The 23,352-nt window shown below is 39.3% G+C and overlaps 1 protein-coding gene across 6 annotated transcripts in view; it reads right to left on the reverse strand.

Annotated features, from left to right (window-relative positions):
• Nucleotides 1-811: 811 nt before the first annotated feature.
• Nucleotides 812-23,352, reverse strand: part of PTPN1 (protein tyrosine phosphatase non-receptor type 1) — a 45,609-nt gene continuing 23,068 nt past the window's right edge. For 4 of the 6 annotated variants that reach the window (XM_074888004.1, XM_074888002.1, XM_074888003.1 and 1 more), the window contains 7 exons: nucleotides 17,486-17,576; nucleotides 13,681-13,779; nucleotides 10,786-10,923; nucleotides 8,859-9,068; nucleotides 7,977-8,138; nucleotides 7,085-7,320; nucleotides 812-4,338 (listed from right to left, as the gene is read on the reverse strand). In XM_074888004.1, coding sequence (XP_074744105.1) covers nucleotides 4,131-4,338; nucleotides 7,085-7,320; nucleotides 7,977-8,138; nucleotides 8,859-9,068; nucleotides 10,786-10,923; nucleotides 13,681-13,779; nucleotides 17,486-17,566 — 1,134 coding nt within the window. In that variant the 5' untranslated portion in view covers nucleotides 17,567-17,576 and the 3' untranslated portion in view covers nucleotides 812-4,130. Of the gene's footprint in view, nucleotides 4,339-7,084; nucleotides 7,321-7,976; nucleotides 8,139-8,858; nucleotides 9,069-10,785; nucleotides 10,924-13,680; nucleotides 13,780-15,766; nucleotides 15,868-17,485; nucleotides 17,577-23,352 lie in introns of all 6 variants that reach the window. The other 2 variants (XM_074888000.1, XM_074887999.1) reach the window with 2 other exon arrangements.

Here is a 23,352-nt window from a genome sequence, read left to right on the forward strand (position 1 = left end):
TGTAACTGACCCACCTCCCGGTCACTCACCCGCTGCTGTGCCCTCCCTGGAAGGTTCAGGCTTGTGCCACGCAAACAGGCCGAGCTGCTGCTGGGGTTCAGTTTGGAAACGGGCAGCTTGCTCAAAGTCTTGACTGAGCTCTGAGTAGCAGGGCTGTGGTGTTTAGGTCATGCTGTTCTCTAGCAAAGTAAAACTTAATGGGCTACTTATCTGTGCTGTAACTCCGCTTTTAATTTACAGATTTATTTAAAAGCAGGGGAAAGAAGTTGTTCCACTTTGGTAGATTCTCTCCTTCCCCAGGCACCTTCATGAAACTACTGAAAATTCTCCTTTCAAGCACCTCTCCTCCATTTGTAGCTTTCATTAAAAATGTAAGCAAAAAGGTAAATACTTTAATCCAAACAACATGGGAATGGGATGTCTGCAGCCCTCCAACGCAAACAGGTACGTGACCATCTCCCTCCCAACTGCAGCCTCATGTTAAGGCACAACTGAAACTTTTGCAGAAAACCATCTGTGCTTGAGTTACTACACTTTTTATATGACACCAATTCCTGAGCCAAGGTAGTTAAATTTAACTGTTTAATGTGAAAGACTAGAGGAGAGAGATGTATGTGTCAGGGAGAGACAGGGATACTCATTTCATTTATTCTCTATTGCTGGAGCTCTGACCTACAAGCAAGTTCATACAGTAACACTTAAATCACTTTCCTCTACAAAAAAACCCCACCGCAGTTCATGGTGCCCTGATGTGCACGTGGTTCAGAACAGCGCCAGGGGAAGACGGGAAGCAGTGAGACTCACATGTACGTTCTTTAAAAAAAGAATTTTATTGTTACAACTAAAATGAGAACTGAAAACTTGTATGGGAAATTGAAAAACTGTACAATTTTACTATAACCTGTGAGGTCTTTGCAGCGGCTTACACAAAAGACAAGATACCTGAAAATGTATTATACCAAAACATTTAGCTTTTTTGTTTTTTTATTTTTTTAAAAAAAGTTTATTCTATGGCAATCTGTAAAAAAGAAAGACCTGATGAGTAAATATTTGCTTAAGGCATATAGCAGAGCAGCTCACTAACTTTCTAACAAGTTTAACATGGATGTTTGTCCATTTTCCAAGAATAGGTTACCCAATACACCCACTTTGAAACGCTACTGTATATACACACCCAAACTACTACATACATATACAGGACATCAAAACAAAAATGTTTACAGTTCAGTATTATAAGCCTTATACACACCTCACTGGGCTTGTGGGATGGTCCACTGTCTATCCCAGGACAGATAAAAGAAAGGGGCAGAAAGGGGGATGTTCAAAACCTTATCAGCTGTAGAAACTTTCTCCTGTTAGAATAATTTGCAAGTGAATTGTTCTGGATTTAAAGGAAGGATGCTTTGCTTTCCTGTCAAGCCTAAAATTTAAAATAGTCCCTCTTGGGAACAGTATGGAGGTGGTTTCTGTTTCTTTGTTTCTAAATGGGCCACCACTTCTGGAGCCCGTGTTTCTGCAGATCAAAGCATGATCTTGAGATCTTGCAGAAGAGACTTTGAAGGCAGCACAGCAAGTCCTACCCTGAAATCACTGAGCTATTGCTTGCCTACAGCGACCAGAGGTGAGGTGTGAATAGGGCTTACTAAACTCTCTGGAATGTCTGTACTACACTTACTCAGCTGAAATGAACCATGCTCAACAACCGGGTTACACTGAGTACGCAGAAATTCAATAGGAAGTCATGCCAAGTATTAGGCGAGTACATGTTATCTGATAAACACCAAATCAGTCCATCGCTGAACGAAGATACTTTCAGCAACACCCTTGGAACCACAGCCACTTAATGATCAGTTCATGCAAATATAATTTGGGCACATCAGGAAGCAGAAATATAAGTTCTTTCACCTTTCAAGCACATGGTATTTAATCAGGACACTAGAAGACTTTACATGCATTTTAATACAAATGGGGTACAAATGTTGCCTTAGCACTATTCTACCAGATGATGGAGAGAATAGTGGGGACAAAGCAATCACATACTGTATCTTAAATACACAGATGAGCCATTATATATTACCATTTTTCTATACTCATTTTTCATGTTTCCAATAATATAACTAAATATTGACTGATTACAACATTCCTCCTTTCAAGTACTGGTCTGACCAACAGTCTCACAGGTAAAGTATTGATTCCCAGTACTACCTGAGGATTTATTATTGTACTTTTGAAAAGCCCTTGATGCAAGCTTAACAAAACACAAAATAACTCCCACCCCCACCCCCCACCCAGTTAACCAACTTATTCACTGAAGGAGAAGAGCTACACCTACAGACAGCTTTGCAAAAATAAATATGGAGTGGAGAGAGACTTACATCAGATACTCCATAGCGATGTTTGCACTGAGAATGGTGGTTAAGTGCTATAAATCTAGAAAGACTTTAAAAATAAAAAAACTGATTAGTAACACTGTTGCAAATCAGCGGTCATGGTTTAGTTTCAATCACTACAACTTTCCGTAGTGTTTACTCCTATTCTCTGCGCCATGACACGAGCAAAGAAATCTTTGCTATTATTGTTTCAGCTATTAATAATTTGGTACTAACAAGAGGAACAGCATTGCCTAAGACTGGTTAGTGCAACGCCGACTTCCAGTCACAGTTCTACCAATGCACCCAAATCCTTATTTACAAGCACTTTACATTATTCAAGCCCCGGGCCTGCAGGACAGGCCCCGACTGAGCAAAACAACGCAGACACAGCGTGGCACAGGACAAACCCCCATCTCGCTTCGCTTGCCTTGGGACAGCAACAACCCTGTCTGCAGAGGTGCAAGACTTACCCTCTCACACCACCATGTCTGATAATTAACTAAGAGCGTATCTTCAAGCCAAACTAAAGCCAGTATTTTAAATCTTTGCTTTAAAAAAAGCAGAACACACAAATGCTTGCATCATAAGCCAACTGATCCGTTCACAGACCAACATGTCTTCTGTTGAACTTTTTACATCTTAAGGAAGCTGCCACAGCTTTAATTGCTCTGGATTTATTGAAATGCTTTCCTGTTCATGGCCTGCAATGCCTCCAAGCGCGTTACCTCTCCGGCCCTTGCAGGAAGCATGCTATTCCTTCTGGAGCAGGTGCAGAGTGAAACTGCATTTTACATTCCAAATGATGAGGTTTAAGAACTGGTCCTTCTGAATGCCAACTGCACAGCTGCAAAATGCTGGTGGACATGTTTTGGTTGAATTTCCCTTCCTGCTTCTCTCCCTACCCTCAACCTCTTCTAACCCAGAATATAAAAGTGAAAACAGCTTTACAAAGGATGGTGCAATGTAAATAGGCATATGTGCAAGTAGAGTGCAACAAAAGTCAATGAGGAGATACACTTATTAAAAAAAAAAAAAAAAGAGCTTGACATGTTGGGATACCCTGAGCAAATGCAGAAGCCTGTTTCTATAAACACATGTAAAACAATAAGCTCTTTAAGAACAGTTATGCCAAGATTAAATATATCAATACCACAGGCACTGCCCACAACTCAGTCTTTAATGATGAAGCAAGTTAAAAAAAAACACAAAACAAAAAAACCCAACCACAAACACCCCTCCCCCAACACCCTCCCTTCCAAAAAGTTTACATTCTTCAGGTATGTGGGTTTCTTTCTCTTTTTTTGGGAACTCGTCAATATAAGTCATGTATTTGGTTACAACACTTGGAGAGTACAAGCAAGTTTCACTTGTGCCTAGTTTTTCTGAAACACAAAAGAAAAAGAACTGGCTTTTTAAAAAAGGCTAAAAACAACAATGTGTTGTAATTCTATTATTTAGTTTAAAAAAAAAGAAGAAAAAAAAGGAAAACAGACTATTTGGCATTTTTTCTGCTTACTCCTGAATATTTTAAGGCCCTGAGATTAGAATATTATGTTCTTGGGACCACAGGGCTAGATAAAACCCTAGTGCATCAATTCTCTCTTTAAGCCCTAACCAAAGTTCCGGCCTTTCAACCTAAGATCTACCTCCACTGAGACAAGGCTCACACGCCTCCACTAGCTTGCTTTCAGAGAAGTTTATTACAAACTGATCGAATCATTGGTGTTTTCTGCAGGGTCGATCTTGCTGGCATGTCCATCAATGAAAACACACCCTGTAACAGAGATAAGCTCCTGCTGTGAGGAAAGTGAACATGCATATGTTCACTAGAAATGGCTTCCAAGTTGTCATCATGTTCTCATCATCCTCTTCTGAGTTTTCTGACTTCATTGACTCTTCTTTGTGGGGCGAGAGACGCAGATTTTCACCAACAGTTCTCCTCCGAATTTCAGTGTCTTGACTAGTGCTTAAGGACAAAGAAATAAGTATTCAGTACTGGATTCTCCATCTCGGAGAGATGCCACGCAGCCTCTCCAAGGGCATGGCCTCACCCACTGAACACCACAGGCAAAGTCAGAAATCTCTTGCTATCAGGAGCTGCAGCAGATGACAAACCAAAGCCTATCACTAATTATTACAGTTCTGGCTATTAAATTACAGGTTTAGAACAGTGCTTGCCATCAAAAGCCATGCTGGGGAGTATTTTGTGCCCTTCAAAGGATAAGCTGACTTAGTCTTAAACACCACCCTACTCCTACTGCTTATCACAGATCTGCTACCTGCACTGAGACAAGGAGTGAACCAGCACAACTCAAACCTGCACCCAGGACAGGAGAACATTAAGGTTCTAAAATCAAGCACCCACCCAAAAAGTCAGAAAATGAAGGAACTGTGGTTGCTCTTGCAGCCGTAACTTAGAAGGGTGGCTAAATGCACTGCAATAGCTTTTAATGATGGAACTGAAGATCTCACCTTTAAAGCTCTCTAAACATGGTTTTGTTTGCAGATACTAGACCTCCATCCTGCTGGCAGTATAGTGAAAACCAAAGAGGCTTCTTAAGTGAGCAGGAACTTTTATATCTACTGTACAACTTCTTCCAGTTGAATTTAGAAAGCAGAGCATCACCACGCTGTGAGAACCAGAAGGGTGGTAACCAGCAGGGAGATGCTTTGCAGGGGGATTTCCTAGACATCTTGACATCAATCCTGACAGTTTAAGTGTAGAAGAACTCAGGAACCTTCCATCCCAGACACTAGAATATCTGGGCAAGAAAATAAATGTGCTTAAGACTTCTTCTTCCCTCACCCCTGCCAGCACAATGTCCATTTCCTACCCCTCCATCTCCTCCAGTCTCACACTGTCCCCCATCCCTTCACATCAGACTGCTTCTCTAACTCTATTCCTTCCCCTCGTACCTAGCAAGTTGCACTTTCTCCCCTTCTAGACTCACTGTCCCAGACATGAGGACAAGAGCAATGATCACAAAGGAGGCCTGATCCTGCAGCAGCAGTACTGGTACAGAATGAGGGAGCTCAGGATTCAAATCCTGTCCTTTCCTAGTATGCCTGAAACATTGCAGGAGGTCAGATTTAACTTTAGCCAAGTAAAAGGTAGATGTCTAGTCAGCCTCTACAATCAATGAAGACAGGCAGTTCCAGAGGATGACTCACCCTCAACCTCAGACAAGGGACTATAATAAATGAAATTAATTGAGTCTCTGAGCTCTTTAGAGCCAGACATGTCTTACGATTATTTAAACTACACTGTGTAAAGTATTTCCAGGAAACCATTTATTCACTGAGAAACTCAGATTTATATAGCTAATAAGACATCAGCTTTAAATCCATACTCTTCATTAGGCGTGGAAAGCATTAGCTGGCATCTCACATCCCAGGCAAACATTCTGGTAACAGAACTATATTGTCACGGAGGGAAGAAAGAGGGAGGTGCTACCATTGCAACATTTCCTTCTTTTGTAGCTAAGCCTCCATTTGTGTCCATTTCTATTTCCAAGATTTCCTTTCTTTTTAGTAAAGATGTTTGGAATTTCAGTATCTCATTTCCAGAATCTCCCCAATGAACTAAGAAAAGTCCTGATCCAAACATTGTTTCACGTTTTGTGTTTTATCTCCCTGCCTCCAGCAGAATTTGGAGGGAAACAACAGGTTCAGCTCATGGTCTCAGCCTCTCTGCTGTGTGAAATTAAGAGGAGGTTTATTTTGAAGAAAGACTACTGGAAACACATCTCACTAATCTCCAGTTCCCAGAGTCACACATGCTCTCCCACTGGTTCAGCTAAATTAAATACATCAAGCCTGCCAGCTGCATCTGTTGAAAAGGCTCTAGAGTTCTACGGACAATACTAAAAAAAAAAAATATCTGGTATTTTATTCCAGTATTCCTATGGGAAGCTGAAGATGTCTTGTTAGGAGACCATCTATTGGGAGAACATTAAACTTTCCCTTGATAGTCCCTGGTGGGTGTAGGGTTTTTTATTTAAATTTTTTTAAATTTTGATTTTTTTTTTTTTTGTTCTGTGTGGCATTCATTTGGTTGTTCCGAATAAAACTAGTTCACACGCAGGATGCCAGTAACACCAAGGCGTGCTGGTTTCAAGCAGCTCCCCGCCGCTCCGGTAAATCAGGAGGGACATCTAGTGGTTACGCAGGCAGGAACCTCGGCCTCCCCCCTCTTCCACCGCCCCTGCACGCAGCATTGCTGCACGTTTATTAGCCTTTACAGTTTAGATTACAATGACAGCTAGAAGAGTCCTCTGTTCAGGAGCCCCCTCTACTCCTTTCATCAGAAGTAGCTTAGCTTGCAACGAATTTCACGTGTCTCGGTGCAGCTAAAGCCTGCCAGCCTAGTCTTCAGCTACATGACTAATAGCACCTCTGAGTAGTGAAAGAGCTCCTCTGTAACTTAACATATACTGCATGTAAATCAAGACTAAATCACCTCATTATGCTGTCACTTTTTCTTCTACTCTAGCAGGATCCCGAAGAGGCCCTAGCTTATGCATGAAGTCAACACAGGCATAAGACCTTTACTGAAAGGATTTGGGGTTGGAACTACTGCGACACTAACTCGACCAAGGTCTGTCAGGCCCTTCTGTATGAAATGCCATTTATAAGCAAACGTCCTGCAACCTCTCAATGCCATAAGCCCACTGGACACTCTTCTTGGGACAGTCAAAAGTGGGAATGATTACCTGTCTGTGATCAGTGGCACAGATGAACAAGCTCTGCCATCTGGAACCATCTCTTCCACAGTGCTGACCGAACATCTAACCTCTTCCTCTACTACTTGATGTTTAGGAAAGAATTCTGTGTGTTCATGCATCCTTCCATTGTGCATTTCTGAGGTTCGCTTTGGTGGTCTGGGAGGTGGTGGGTTATGTTCAGGTGGTGGGTCCAGGTCTTCATTGGAGAGCTCTTTCCACTGCTCCTTCAGGGAAGGAAAAGCCTGATTAAATTTTCCTCTATTTCTTTTATATAAGCTACTACAACTTTTAATTTTAACATGGCAAGGTCTTTGCACTCTACCTTTTCATTCATTCTTAGAGTGGCTGTTCATTTGTGTTGAAGAAAAAAAAAAATAATAAAAAAAGAAGCGACAAGAACTCCAAACCTAAGCTACACCCAGTACACAGAAGACACATGCTATAAATACAGGAAATTTTTATCTACTTCTGGAAAATTTAAATAGCCAAAATAGAATCTGTGTTGCTAGAGTTCTGCTTACCATAAAACAAACTTACAGGATTTAATCATAATACTTAAACTTCTGTCATATTAGAAAAATTTTATTATCTGAACTGAAAGACAAGGCCAATGCAGCCAGTCTACACCTCAATTACAGCGTTGAAAAGTACACAAGGCCACCTGTTATACCACAGGTATCTTTTTGAAGGCTTTAACATACAACACTTTAGGTCATGACAGATCGTAAAGCACTGTATTTGAGAACCCCATAATATAAAATTATACTGAAGCCAAAGCAAGCATGAAATGTAAAGTTTCTTTCTGTTCTGCTCATCCTACATATTTGCTACAGTTAGAACAGAGCTCCCCACATTAAGCTGTGTGGCCAGTGGTACTCACTTGCACTGAAGCATCTCCCATAATGAATTTTGCCCCTTCAATAACAGCCAAGTAGGAGAAACGGAGCTGATCTGCTGTCTGTATGAGTCCCATTCTGTACTTCCTCATTTCTAGGAGAACCTGTTTAACGTCCACAGAAGAAGGATCTTTCCGTTTGTCCATCTGAAGATAAAAATTTGAAACAAAGCTTTATGCTCTGGTAAGATTCACAGCAATGACACATTTTGTAGTAGGACCTTCAGCCTATTCTCCATATTACAGAATTAATAAATAATAAAAAACTGGTATCAGCAGCTATTTATTGGGTCTCTAAAAAGACATGGAGGAGAAAACACTGGGCCTCCAACATGCTGTATGTTTTCCCCTTTTTGTCTTTCTTGTTTTGAAAATATGATTAGGAAAAAAAAAAAGGACATTTTAATCTAGGCCTGACTTCTGTGTGTTAGTTACTCTCACACAGTGACAGCATAAAGCCAAGGGAACTACAGTTTTATCTTAAAGTCGGGACCATTTCCCCCTACCTATATGTGAAGCTGACTCTGTAAAAGGAAACACATTAGATTTATTCTGCATTGTTTCAGGGTAGTTCACACTATTACTTAGCAGACATCTAGTGGTTTTTTCCTTAACCACAAGGGAAAAGCCTCTCTTTGCAAATCACTCTAAAAACTAGAGACTTTTCCTCCCCACACTCAAAATGGTCAGTTAAGAATGAGATCTGCCTTGGCATACACTCCTAACCCTGAGTATGAGTAAGATAATGGGAAATAGCATGCAACAATACTTCACAGAAATACCTCGGCTCCTTGTGAGCCTACAACAAGCCATTCCTCAAAACAACTCTACAGAAATAGCATATCATCTGGAGTAAGTAGTTCTTACCAGTAGAAGACATGTATCAACCAAACAAAAAGTTCCTGATCTCCCGATTCCCGCACTGCAGTGCACCACAACGGGACCGTGCTCAGGGTTAAGTGAGCCAGACTCTCTCACTTTGAACAGGAAATTGAGGAATGAAGCAGGTGACTCTGGGACACCGAAGTCAGGCCACGTAGTATAATGGAAGTGCAGAATCTCCCTAGTTTCCTGTGTCTGTAAAAACAGCATTTAGGAAGTCTTTCAGCTTGGATACAGGAGTCAGAAGTATTCAAAGCACAGTCGCCTACAACATTCTAATCAGCAAATACAATTCCTTGTTCATTTTCCTAGCAAGTGGCCACTTCAATACTTAGACACACAGCTTTAGACATCAGACATTTTTACCTTTAGGTCAATTTCAAGTTTGTGCCTTTGGAAATATTTTAGCTACTTCCTTTGAAAATAACTCTTAAATGGAATGGAGGCACGTGCCTGCTCAGCTTTGTACGCTACTCAGACTATGCTGCTTCCACTCCATCTTTAGAATGGCAGACTTAAACTCAAATGACAAAGTTCCACCAGTCTGAGGGAGCTTTTATAGCTGCACAGCTAAGAAACTAATTACAAATAATTATCTCTTGTTGTGGAGGTCTCCATTTTGAGCAAAGGAAATTAGATAAGTAAATTTACTTATTTATAACATGGTTTAGTTTTTTCAGTACAGTTCAAATGCTTGTATCGCCACAAAATAGCCACTGCCTTCCAATTTCTGTTGAGGGAATATCATTTGAAGATTTCTCAAAATGAAATACCTCAAGTTATAGAAGCCCTTTACACTTTCTGCAGGCAAAGCCCTTATGCTATCCCAGCTGTTCCTTTACAGGTTTGTTCCCAACCTTACAACTCTCTTCCAAGACTGCTAAACCACTGGTGCTCACATCCTCCTAGAACAGTGAGCTACAACCATCAAATATGTCTACAGCAGACGTCATAGTTCATACACACCACAAACTACATCAACTAAATTCTTACTCAGGCATAATTTAGTCAAATTTGCATCTGCTGCCTCACGTTTCCTGGCAGGATGAAGCATACAAGATGCTAACAGATGAGCAAAGGAATAACTGTGTCTTCCAGTAGTGAGCAGTACCAGGGCAGAACAGAACTCAGGCTAGCACATCTCAATATACACACCTAGCTCAGCACCATCGAGGACCTCAGACATTATCTTCAGTGACCTGCATTTAGTGAAAGTTACTGGTGTTATTCCTTAGCCAGTCTTCCCAAGAAGCTTTAGATTAGCTCTCACTGCTTTAATACAGGGCAATGTTGAAGAGTAGAGGAAGGGTGGGAAATGGCATGTATACTTTTATTTTGGTATTGTGCAAAAGGGGGAAAAAAAAAAAGAAAAAGAAAAGAAGTTATTTCTTTTAAAGCTAGTGGCCTGATCCTTGTACTGAGCTCCATACAGCTCATTGCAGGACCAGCGCTAAAACAGTTCCTGCTTTCTGATGAAAGCCATCAACGTAAAACCTGAAGATTTAAGCCAAAACCTAAAAATAAACCTTAGAACAAGACACAGGCAAACAGGTAGCTTAAGTGACAGGAAGAACAATTATTTCAGCTGTAACACAAAAGCACTAGAACAGCTGCTAAGTGATTTTATAAAAGATTCTTTGAAAGGTAGTGACAAACTAACCTTCTCACTCAGTGTACAGCTGAGACATGAAAATGATTGTAGTTTCCCCAGATATGTTTCATAAATATTTAAGAATTTCATTTCCACAACACACAAACTAGAGGCCAAAGAACAATCTCATGCCGAATCACCAATTTCAGAACAAAATCTGCTGTAATTTCTGAACATCTTTTTCAAGACCCTGTTGATGAGGAGGCAAATCTCACCTCAGAGAGACTGAAGAATCTGACTGGTACTAGTTTCTGTACTTACTGTAAGGTTTTCCAATTCTAGTTGTCGTACTGTGTAATATGATTTTATATCTTCAGATATCAAGGTTAGTTTCAAGTTTGTATCTTCAAAAAACATTTCTTTCTCCTCCTTCCGTGGCCAGTACTGTGCACACTTTATCTAAAAGCAAACAGGAGACATTCATATATCGTTTATGTTTGTGTAAAAGGCACGGAATAAACATCCTTAAATACAACATTTTCTTATGAGACAATTTCTTTGTCTCCTTTTATTATAATGTGGACCAACTGTAGTGTGAAGAATATCAATCTTTCTTTATGTTGCAGAACCACATCTTCAGTAAATCTTTTGTATGGGTCAAATTATTTTGACTCTGACTGAACTCATGAAAATACCTAAGGATTGAGGATATCTTTGTTTAGCTAGAGCTCTCTTCTACATGTAAGCTGAAAGAGTGTGAAACTATGGAATCTAATCTCCAAAGCCATTATTTATTTTAGCTTGTGTCAGAACAAACAAACAAAACCATCTAATAACTAAGGACAAAAGCTCTCAACACTCTGCCAAAGCCTGAATTTTGGTCTACTCTGCATTTTATTTATTACCCTTATGTCAAATATTTGAATTTCAAAAGAAGAGATAGATGTTAACAAGAGCAGAACATACTGTGAAAAAGTATTATGAATTCCACGAATAAGCTACATATAGAGAATTACAACATTGCTAATTTGCAAGTGTAACATCAGAAGAGATTTTGGGTTACTCCATTCACTCACCACAAAAATAAAAATAGCAGTGAGATCATTTTGATTTTACATGGCACAGTTTAAAAGTGAAGTGCCAAAAAAAACCCAACTGCATTCAGCAAACATTCCCATTACCTACTTCTGCCTGAATTTCAATTTTCTCAGTAAAGTCTCCCAGAGAGCTTAGTTTTTGCAAAGACTGCTACATGCTAGGACCTTAAATGAGTCAACCAAATAGAAAAGTAGCACATTTTGCAGTGCGCAGGAAAAAACGGAAATTAAAGCAGCTCATCTGCAACACGAATAGGAAAGCCTGCAACCACATTTCTGACTGTTAAATCTAAGAATCTTGTGAGAGGGAGAACTGGCCTGCTACTTCTGTCACTAAGCACTGCTCCTCTGAAATGGGATTAGGACCACCATTTGCCCGTACCTGGACATGCAGTAAGAATGGATTGTTAGACATGGCTAATGCTAGGGCAAATTATATGGCTTTAAAGTTGAAGTGGAAGAACAAAGAACAGCATTCTCAAGACTAAGATGATTTCTGACAGCATTTTATGAATGAGAAAATCCTTCAGTATTTTATTCATAGGTAGTCTAACACTAGTTTTGCTCAAGACTAATTCTATAGTAATACATCCTCTAGTTTACCAGGGTGTAGAATGAAGTTGTAACTCTGCACTTTTTTTTTTTTTTTAATTAATGTTAAAGAGACAGGAACTGGCTTTGTGTCCAATTTCTCCACCAAATGTGTCTGCAAACAATATTTTGTTGTGCTCTACTGTAGGTCCCCCACTGCTGCTTGCTGAGAAGTGTAAGCAGCCTGCCCTAAGGGAGCACAGTAATTCATTTTGTTCAAAACTATTGGCAGTGCAAGGAATGAGTGGGAATGATGGAAAGGAAGAAACTATTGAAAAATATGGTTACTGCATCTCTCTTAAATATTAAATTTCACTTGCACTACAACAAAGCCAAAACACTCAAAAATCATGACTGCAGTTTATTAAAACACAACTCATTGCACAAGAATTTTCCTGATTATTAGGAATTCTTTTCTGATTATCCAAAAGCATGTACCACCCAGTTATCACTGGTGGATACCCAACATACCCGCTCCCCTCCTCCAAAGTGTCTTTATACTGATGGCACTGTAACGTTCAACTTCAAATTGTGCATTTCTATTAGTCTTTAAAATTGCTTTTGTCTCAAATTTGCACAGCTGCCAAGTGCACTTTAAGGATGGCAGCGGTGGAATTAGCATAGAGGCAGAACTGTGACCCATGGATGAAAACCACGCCTGATGGTTCCTGTCTTCTCCACCATCAGAAAGGCTGAGGCATTTCCTCTCAAGACAGCAGCTACTCCACATGCTGGAGAAACCAAAACTTTTTATCTGAAGGTAAATTACTTAAAATAACCACAAGTGTTTGTTCATCTATTGTTCCCTTTCATCTTCTGCCTGTCTTGTCTAACGTAAACTTCCTAAAAGGTCTGGACAGAACTTAGCCCACCGCACTTGTCCTAGCAAGTAAAGCACCAGCTTAACAGCTGGTTCCCCATCACCCAGAACATCATTGCTTACGACAGATACCGGGTGAAGTACCTTCAATCACACCTCCACTCTCCTCAGACCTCTATGGAATTTTGTAAAACAGTGACACTGGTGGAGAAACACTGTGCCTTGGTGGTATATTTAATAATCAGAGCTCTTACTGTGTGAAGGAAACCTGGAGTCAAAGTGCCTCTCTAACTGCTTCAACACCATTTCCTAACGCTTGTGAATGACCACTTGGTGTAAATGGCCTTGGAGAGGTGCAATCTGTGTACACTGAAAACAACCACATTCAGATACCTAGGTTAGCAGTAGAGACCAAATATTCATCTGCGTGGAGAGTCATGTCGTGTTCATGCCTTATTTCAGCCAAATTCAGAAGAAATTAGGACCTACAATTACAAACTGAATAATTTTCTGACTGCACTAAGATTGGTTCACCGGGTATTCATTCTAGGCATAATTTCATAGATAAAATTACTTATGGTCATCTCTTTCCCTGCTCCCCATTCTTTGGGTTGGTTTGTTGGGTTTTTTTAAAAAAAAAAAAAAAAAAAAAAAAGAAAAACCATAAACATGCAACGAACACAGAGCTAGAACCGGGTAAGTACTTACGGATCCCTTTTCCATTACTCTGTTCAACATGACAACACCACGGCTTTTCTGTTCCCAAACCATCTCCCAAAAGTGACCACAAGTATTTGGCAAAGGTCCCTGCAGAGACAGAATCCCCAGAAATAAGCATTATTTTCTGTTAATGTCAGTGCAATGTTCCCCAGTAAAAGTTACTGCACTAGGCAATAATTTTAGATAAGTAACAAGCAACTTCTCATTTCAAACTGTAAAAAAATGCAGTGACACAGTTTTAAGTTCTATTTTCCCACTACAAATTTACTCATGAAAGCACAGTTAATCTTTTCCCTCCATACATAACAGGAAGAGAGAAGTGGTCTCACTTGTGAGAAGAGAACTGGGAGTGAAAAATGCTGAGAGAACTTTTTTAGGAAAGGTATACAAAAGTAATGGGGAAATAAAACCTCATTGACTAAGAGCAGAATTAAAGTCTATGTTAAACTATTCTGCAATACATCACTGATGCTCATAATACTTGAAAATTACTAGACTGAACAGACAAAGATTCAAAGGACTGAAACAATGCCAGATCAGTAACAAATTATATGGTTTTCTAGAATCTTCATGGATCTGCTTTGGAACTGAACATAATGATAACTCCTTTTAAAGATTACTATCTAGTCACAAAGTAGATGTCCTTATAACTTTGTTTGTGTCATGTTCCTTTGCTACTTTTCACTCCAAAACCGTTGCTCTGAATTGTGGGCAACACAAACCAGCATCATTGTGCCTCTTGTATTTGCTATCCATCACTTTGCTCAAACAGAACAGCAGGCCAGGGTCCTCAGAAAGAATGACTGGATTTAAAAAAAGCCATTTGCATCCATTATGTTCTGGATCAGAACAGATAACTAGTACCAGTTAGCTGCACATCTGACTATTCCACATACCAATTCAACCCTATTATCAACCTCCCCTGTCCTGAATAAGCAGAATAAGAACTGTGTGCACAGAATCATTTTCATATTGAACACTGTACTGTAGACTTCTTCCTCCTTAGAAGATTTATCTTTATTCTCTAGAAACAGGAAGGAAGAGCTGCCGCTTGAAAATATTAATCCCAGTCTACCTTTATCTAAAGTGTGGGAGGAAGGGGTAAAAAAGAAAGTCAAGATTAGAGACCAGGACAATATCCAGGGAATCAAACATTAAGGACAAACAAGAATCCTGGCACAGCTGCTAGCTCTCAGAATAAGACAACAGTGTATCCATGTATTTTTAAATTTGTTATATATGTATAGGTGTGGAATTCACAGATTCAGTGAAAAACAGCCACTTCCCTCCCACCTCCCAAATTCCTATCACTAAAGACTGTATTCATAGCTTTCCTCTCTCACATTAATGGTAGAAATATCAGCCTTGCCCAACTTAGACCTTCTGGACGTTGTGTTATTAGGAGGTACATTATCTGTAAATACTACCGTAACATCACTTTCAGAAGGATGTTTAACAAGAAATATGGGGTGGAGCATACTGCTTATGTGAAACAGAAGATCAGGTGCAAGAAGTTCCCTAATATATTTCAGTTAACTTCTGCCCCACTCAACATAAGACGTAAGTACCCGTTAAAGTACATTATTTCAAATACATTTTGAACATTGTGAAGTTCATACACACAGTTCTGTAAATGTAAAGCCCTCCCATTAAGTGAGGTTCACCTCTGCTCAGAGAATTTTTCAGGCAACTTAAGACTAGTGGTCTGAAGCCTTTGTGCTGACTTTCCATGTAGAAGTGTGCTTCCTTTTAACCACATCTAAATGTTGATTGTCGTAAGTCAACAAGCAGACTTCTGGAAGTATGTTAGCTTCTAGCCTAGATGGGTCTAAAGTCAAACATACAAAGTGGCCAAAATACTCTACAAAGTCAGACAGTGCTGACAGGAAGCAGGAAGAAATACACAGCATTTCTGTAAAATTGTTTTATGTGTATGTTTATATATACACAGAGATGTTTATATATACTTAACTACCTTTACAATAAAGTAAACAAGCATAATAAGGCTAAAGAAAACCCATAAAAAACAACTCTAATCACCATATGATTTTTATTATCCACTGCCAGCAATTACCTGGGTAAGGATGTAGCTCCTTTGGGCCTCTTCCATTTTTATCAAACTAGCATTGATATAGTCATTGTCACCTTGGTTTAGCTTAATTCGACTGTGATCAACTGCAGCATAATTAGAAAACACTGGTTAATGTATGCAACACAGCACAATCCATGCACAACCTCATCAGCTGTTAGGATCACAAAAGCTGCGTTGTCCTGAAGAATGACAAGAGCTTAATCACAGGTAGCGCAGAAGTGATCACTGGTGCTTGTAACTCTGGAAATACAATATAGGTGCTGCAAGAACAGCACTACAGCAGAGCAGAGAACATAAGTTGCACTCTGTCTTCCAAGAATACATTGCAAGAATGGGAGTATTTGCATCTGGAGTAATCACAATGGTAATCTGCAAACCAGATCACACTGACCTATTTGTACAGTTATCGAGTTACTGGTTTAAAATAAATCTAATTACACAACTGCTTATCTTTTGCAGCTTCAACGTTCAAACCCAGCTTGTTCAAGGTTGTTAAAGGTTTGCCTAAACATGTGTTGGACAAACAGAACACAGACTTCTTATAGACATTTAGCTACTGTTCCCAACCCAACCACACCTTAATGTACAGAAAGAATGATCAAAATTCAAGAACTACAGCAAATGTAATTTCATTGCTCTTTTGTTAGTCTCAGCTTGCTCCACTCAGGATTAAAAAAACAAACCACCAACAGAAAAAACACCTACAAGAGTTCCCAAATTTTGCAAGAAAGCCACACAGATTGGAAGCAGTAATATCTAAAGGCAAAAAGGAACAGTTTGCTACTCACAACCCCAAATATTAGAACTTCTTAGTAAAGAAAACTGTGTGCAACATTATTATTCCTAGTCCACTGCCCCTAAGACTTCAGTAACTTTTAACCACTAATTATAGAAGTTTTCTGATACAATACTTAATCTTTGAACAGAAGATAGATGTTTGCCCAGTGACAGAGCCTATAGAAACTTTGCTTTTAAAGCAGGTGGCAGCGCTGCACCCTTGAAGAGGGTAAGAAGTCCCACAACAGGCACTGTCGTTTAGTACAGAGAAGGGAGTTTAGCGAACCGGCTGTGAACTTCCTTTAGGTCCGATAGATGAAGTACTCTTTGCTGACCATTTAACTACAGACCTGTACTTCTCTGCACTCTGTGCATTTTTGTCGTTGCAGTCTCTCTTGCACCCCAAAAGTACAGCATGGCAGGCATAGGCAAGTCTTTGTACGTGGGATCACAGAGGGAAGATGGGCTGCATCACCGAACTGAGCTGTGCCTTGTAGAGGACGTGTTCCGAGATGCACTTCCCACCAGAATTCACCAGGATACTGACAATAATTTCAGAAACACAGGTCTCACACTAGTAGTATCACCTTTGCAAAGCTCTCTTTTTCTCTGTTCCAATTAGCTTAGATTTATTTCTAGCAGTCATGTTTTATGCAAGACTCTTCCCCATCTCCCAATAGGGGCAGTTATGCTACACTGACTAGAAGGATGCTCTGGTAATACTGCAATAGAAAGAATACTTGCAATTTTATTAATGCTACTTCAGCCACCATTCTTCTCTAGCATAAGAATTCAAAGGTAAAGCAGGTCTTGGATGCATATCCATCTAACAGAAACCTTGCTCTTTCAACATTTAGCTGTTAGAAGCTGTCATTAGAGGTCAACTATGTTACAAACAATAGATGGAAAAGAAAGCGTACTTACAGGGGCTGACATCTCTGTACCTATTTCTATTTTTGTTTCTGGGATGTTTGGCCACTTTACATGGAAAATCACTGGCTTCATGCCTGATGTCCTGAAACAAAACAAAACAAAAAAGTCTTAGATATGAACCCATCCAATATCATCATACCATTAGCTATTTTAAGACAAATACCCATTTGACTTTGCATCTTCACGTGTGGGAGTTCTGGACAGAAAGCACTTTGGGTTTCGATTTAAGAATCGAGTTTAAATTTATCAGAATACTACATTAACATTATATGTGTGTTAAAATATTATTAGCTTGCATAATAAAGTAACAGAACATTTACCAGACATTCTGCCTTTATGCTCCTGAAGGAGCAGGGTCTCTGCTCCAAAGCATTTGCATATAAACTGTTTTAAGCAATTGTTTCCACTATCAGTGAAACTATCAATTGTTCTGACTCAGAAGCAATTAGAAAATGTTCATTGTGATATGAAAAAAACTCGTCTGCTCCCCTTAGCATCAAACATGCAGAGGGAGTGGTGACTTGTCTACGATCACTTACATCTTATCAGCAAAGCTGGAAATGGCAAAAATTATTTGTATCCAATTAACATGCTCAACTAAAACATATATATCGTCTCAAGCATATAATTAGGGTTTCTTTCAGGGTTTTTTTCAGATGCATGTAATAGCTCAACTATCTGAGATAAGTTCAAAAATTACAATAAAAAGAGTTCTGCTGTCCTTGGACATTAGTCCCAATTTGTTGAAAACAGAACTTCATATTGTAAATAAATACTGTGGAAATATGCAGTTCTTAAAAATTATAGTACTAGGAACTTCAGGGTGAAGCTGTTAGATCTAACTGAAATTAATGAAAACTGAAGGAATGGATTTACCGTAGAACTGATATTTCAATAGCATAATAAGTTTAAGAAATCCTAAGATGGACACTGTGCACAGATGTGAAAAGAACAAAAAAAAAAAAGCCCAGAGGCCACTAAAATTATCATTAAAAACAAATTACTGAGCTAAATTCATCCCCTTTCATTGGATGAAATTAATTTTGTTACATATAGTCAACCAAACAAAGCAGAGTTTAATATTAAGTTATCTGTCCAGATACAGATATATTTGAGCATGGTGTTGATCCACACCCAGTGTGACAGAGAACAGGTTTCTGTGCACATAAAGTTAGTGCATTTGGAGGGCTGCTTGTGACACATGGATCACTTGCACGGAAAGGCCGGGCACTCTTCTATTAATAGTTTCAAATCAGCTCAGGCTCTGGTTCAAACTGTGGTAGCTTTCCAACATCAGAACAGAAGAATTTTATACCAGCAAATCTAATCCCTAAAATGAAGGCCGTTACTCGGTTCCTCTCAGTTTTGCATAAAAAAATCATGTACAATGCTGAAGAATTTTTTTTTTTAAGCTGGCTATCTACTGCAGCTTATTCCTTGATCACCTTTTTCTACCCCATTATTCAGATATGTATCAATTTACACTGAACGCTACATGTCAAGGGAAGGTTTCTAGTTTACGTATACCTGCTCAAAATTAGTACAGTATTCTGAAATGGCTCCTCACTGAAATAAGCCCTGACATCAGCTGCTATCTTTTTATAACTTAACACATGGCTGCCAGTATTTCTGCTTATGAAGAATGCAGTCTGGAGAACATGATCTTGACTGTCACAGTCTAATACCTCAAACATGAGGCAGCTAAAATGGGTGTTTTCATAAATTCGTGTCTGACACTAGGTTGGTGACTTTGTATTTTGCAGGGTTTATTTTTCTTCTGTACTGCCTGTACAGGATTAACAAAAGAAAAAAACAGGGAACTATGGAAAATGGTTTCTAGATCTCTAAGCACATTTCCCACACAACCTACATGTTATTTTTTTAAGTGTTAAAAAAAAAACAAACAAAAAACTCAACCACCCCACCATTTTGGATTATAAAAACAGCAAAATGCAAATCAAACCAAAAGACCCTTAGGCATTTTTGCTGTAAATATTGGGTTAAACTAGCAGCAGCACTGATATACACTGTTTCCTTTCACAGCATTAACAAATTTGAAAAGAACTGTCCCCTCTTTTAAAAAAAGAAAATTGATTAAATGCTTCATTACAGAAATAGATTGATACAAAGGCATTCTAATATAAAAATATTATACTTAAGCATATATGTGTATGTGCACATATTACACTACTCCCAGCCTCAGAGAGTTCCACAGATTCAAATACCAACATCACGTATTTAAGGATCTGAAACTGGTAATTTATTGTTCAAGGTATAGAGAGCTGGGTATTACCTTGCTACCAAATATTAAATATTTTCAAAGATGCCTCAATGCCTAAAGGTACTGAAAGAGTAAATGAGTTCTAGGAGATGCGTAACTCCCATGGGCACAGAGAAAATTAAAAGAAGTTACCCGTGTACCTTCTAGAAATACAGACAATTTTAAAAGCACAATATATTTCTGAAGCATGTTTCAACAAATGGAAAAAAAAACCAGGGTGGGGAGGTAATAAAGTGAGGGACCTAGATATGGCAACAGGCAAGCTGCTGCCCTGTATGAAAATCCAACCAGCAAACAGCATTTCATTTCTGAATGCAATGAACACCAATAAAATAGAAAACCCTGGAGGGCACGCATGCCTGGATCTCGGTGGTCAAATCCATGCCTGAAAAATTGGGGCATACTCTCCTCAGCAATACAGGATAAAAGCGGATTGGGTTTTTGGGTTTTGTTGTTTGTTGGGGGTTTTTTTTGGCTACAGCAGTTGCTAGAACATCTAAAGTGAGAAGAAATCCAAGATCACTTCCAGGATACGAAGCTGACTTTAGCAGAAATTGGATGGCCTTCAACAGATAAAATTGTTAGAGAGAGAGAATCTAGTGACAAGTTATGTAAAATGGCCATGTTATAGGCTTTCTTGTGCACTCCTCAAAAACTTCTGTTATTGGTTATTGCAGGACACCCATAACTACCGCCGCTTACTGGTGTTAGGGTGGTTTCAGAATATGTCAATAATAGTACTACAGGTTCTCCATGCTGGAGAAGTAGATTCATTCAAAGCATGGAATTAGTATGCTATGAGGAACTTGAAGCCAGTGATGTCATGAGAACTGAAGTCAGTGGATGAACACAGGGACTGATAAAGTTACAAACCGCCTTCTTGAATCAGACTCATAGTCACACTGCAGAGATCCTGTCATTTAAAAAGGAAGCTCGACATTTCATTTGAAAGGTCGTGCAATATAAAACTTTAAAGAGGAAGGGCTAGAACTGAAGTCAGTTTTCCCAAGTCAAATGCTTCTGGTTTTGAGCATGAGTCATTCCATGCCACTCATCTCCTGGTTTTAAATCCTGTACCCTGTGCAAATACCCCCAAAAACTTCAAGGGTGGAAAGAGGAAGTCTGCTGAAGCACCGTTCTTCAAATGGAAAGTTCTTACAGCTGTTAATCTGCAGTAGTGACTGGAATAAGAAGTTCATTAGTGCTTTACAGGAGTAGGTTGCTCTCAGTTGCATGAATGGGCTCCACTTGGCCTGACAGCATCATATTTCCTGCTCCAAAGAAAGGATACAGAATGCAAAAGCAGATGACTGTGTTCAGACAAAAGGGATCAGTCCCACAAACACAACCTTACTTTCCAGAGTCCTACAGATGTTCATCGGGAAGAAGGGCTCAAGGTGGCTCTCAGCCCCTTTTCCCAAAGCCTTCTGCACCAGAACATCTGACCCTTCCTTCCTTCCCCCTGCCAGAAACCTAACATTAGTGACTCACTCCATAGCCCACAGCCCTTTCTTTCCATTCCTCTCAGCCTTCAAAAAATTGCCCTCAACCTGTAACTACTCTGGAGTTGTAGCTGTGCCAATTCCCCTTTTGCTCAATAAGTATTTTCTGCAAACTTTCCTACTTCTCCCAGCCACTGCTACTCTGCACTACACTACAGTTGCCGTATGTAAACTCTTCGCACAACAGCACATTTGACTTTACTTTCCCCATCTTGTTCAGACACCAACGGGAGATTAAGAAAGAGAAGATATACCCCAAAATCTTCAGGTAAGTATTAGGTAAGATCACACGAAGATCATGTGATCTTACCTAATAAGATCAGTCATTCAAGCACACCACAATGCTACATAGATTTGCACGTCAAAATTTCCAGACAAGAAACTAAATGTCTGGTCTAAAGGCCTTCAGATTCAACAGAAAGGCTTCCGGGGAACTTTGCAGCAGGCCTCAATTTGATCACACTATTTTATTACACCATAAACTCCGGAGTAGCTCAGACTAAGAGGTAATGATATACTGTTATTTTAACAGTTCTGTTCCTACGGGAAGCAGCAATTGCCAAGATCTTATCATGGGCTACAGCAGTTCACAGTAATCTATCTACTGAGGCAGTCACACTAAGGAAAGCAATTCACAACAAGTATATAAAGACTTAAATAAAAAAGTAATTTTAACTTAAAGAGAATAGAAAAGAGAATATTTCCTCTTAAAGCTAGCACTGAAAAAATGATGACACTGCTGTAAAAGGTGGAATAGAAAAAAAAAGTTACCGTAAAGTCAAATGAAAGCTGCTGTTTTCTGAGGTATCATTGCAGGCTGATTTCAGAATGGAAATACCCCAACAGTTACATGAGGTGGCAAAGACCCATACAGAAGACCGCAAGGAAAATGGGTTGTACTAAGGGATCCACAATAAACTGCTACTTCACAGAAATGGGAAAAGGTCTTCAGATTCAGTATGTAAAGGAGCAAACTGAATCATTGAGAGGCAGTGAACTGACACCTCAACAAAAGAACCTTGCTGAGATATAAAGCATACATAGATCAACTGTTCATTCAACCCACTTCACAAGGAAGATTGGATTTCTTACCCTATATTAAACTTTACATCAGGATATTTGGACAGGGACAAGAAACAAGGATGTAACTCGTAGGTAACAAGAAGGTCACCTAAAGATCAGACAAATGAACAGATAATTGCATCATATAACATTAAAAACAAGCTGCAGAATTGTAGCCACATAAGTAAATGTAGGTTTCAATACCTTTTAAGACATTGTATCTAGGGTCTCAGTTTTGCTTTCAAGTACAATATGGCAGTACTGATTTGCTTATTAATCTCCCTCAAAAAAGCCAGTTGACTGGTATGACAAGCTTCTTCCTGAGGTCAAGTAGCATGGAGAGAGAGAAAGGGACAGGATTGTTTAAAGTTCAACACCACTATTACGTGAGTTTCAAAAAAACAGAACCACAAATCACACACTTGCAACATGGTTTTCCTAGAAAGCCCCTTGCTAATTCAGCACTACATGGGCAATCTGGAACAGGTTGTAGCAACACAGCGTAAGCAGTGTTTCTGACACTACTCAGCTGGTTGTAGGCACGGAAATAACCCCCCAGGAGAATGTAAACTGGGCATGATTGTGTTATTAAATCATATCAGCACATGGGAAAGTGTACTCATTTTTTTTCTGGGGCCATGTTTATTGCAGCTAGCAAATATTATAGATTGTTTCTCACCACTGACTAGTCTCAACATGCCTAACTGTAGAAATTTAAGAATTATGAAAGTAAATTCTGCAGCACTTTATTGTACCCACTTCATCATGGTAGGTAACTGAACACTGTAAATGCTCAGTTAAACACTCGCACTTGAACAGTTCTTACAACTTGGGTATGTACTTCCAGAAGGAAGAAAGCCATAACTTGTGTCATTTCCAAATTCTAACAGTATATTTATTTTGCATGTTGTCAAAAGGAAGACATTGCTGTAGAACACATCATTGCAATTCTGCAGAACTCAGCTGTTCAGATTCTTGTATTGCTTCAACGTTATTATCTGCTATGAGTAAAA

This window comes from Strix uralensis, chromosome 18 (assembly GCF_047716275.1).
Source record: "Strix uralensis isolate ZFMK-TIS-50842 chromosome 18, bStrUra1, whole genome shotgun sequence".
Lineage (NCBI taxonomy): Eukaryota > Metazoa > Chordata > Aves > Strigiformes > Strigidae > Strix > Strix uralensis.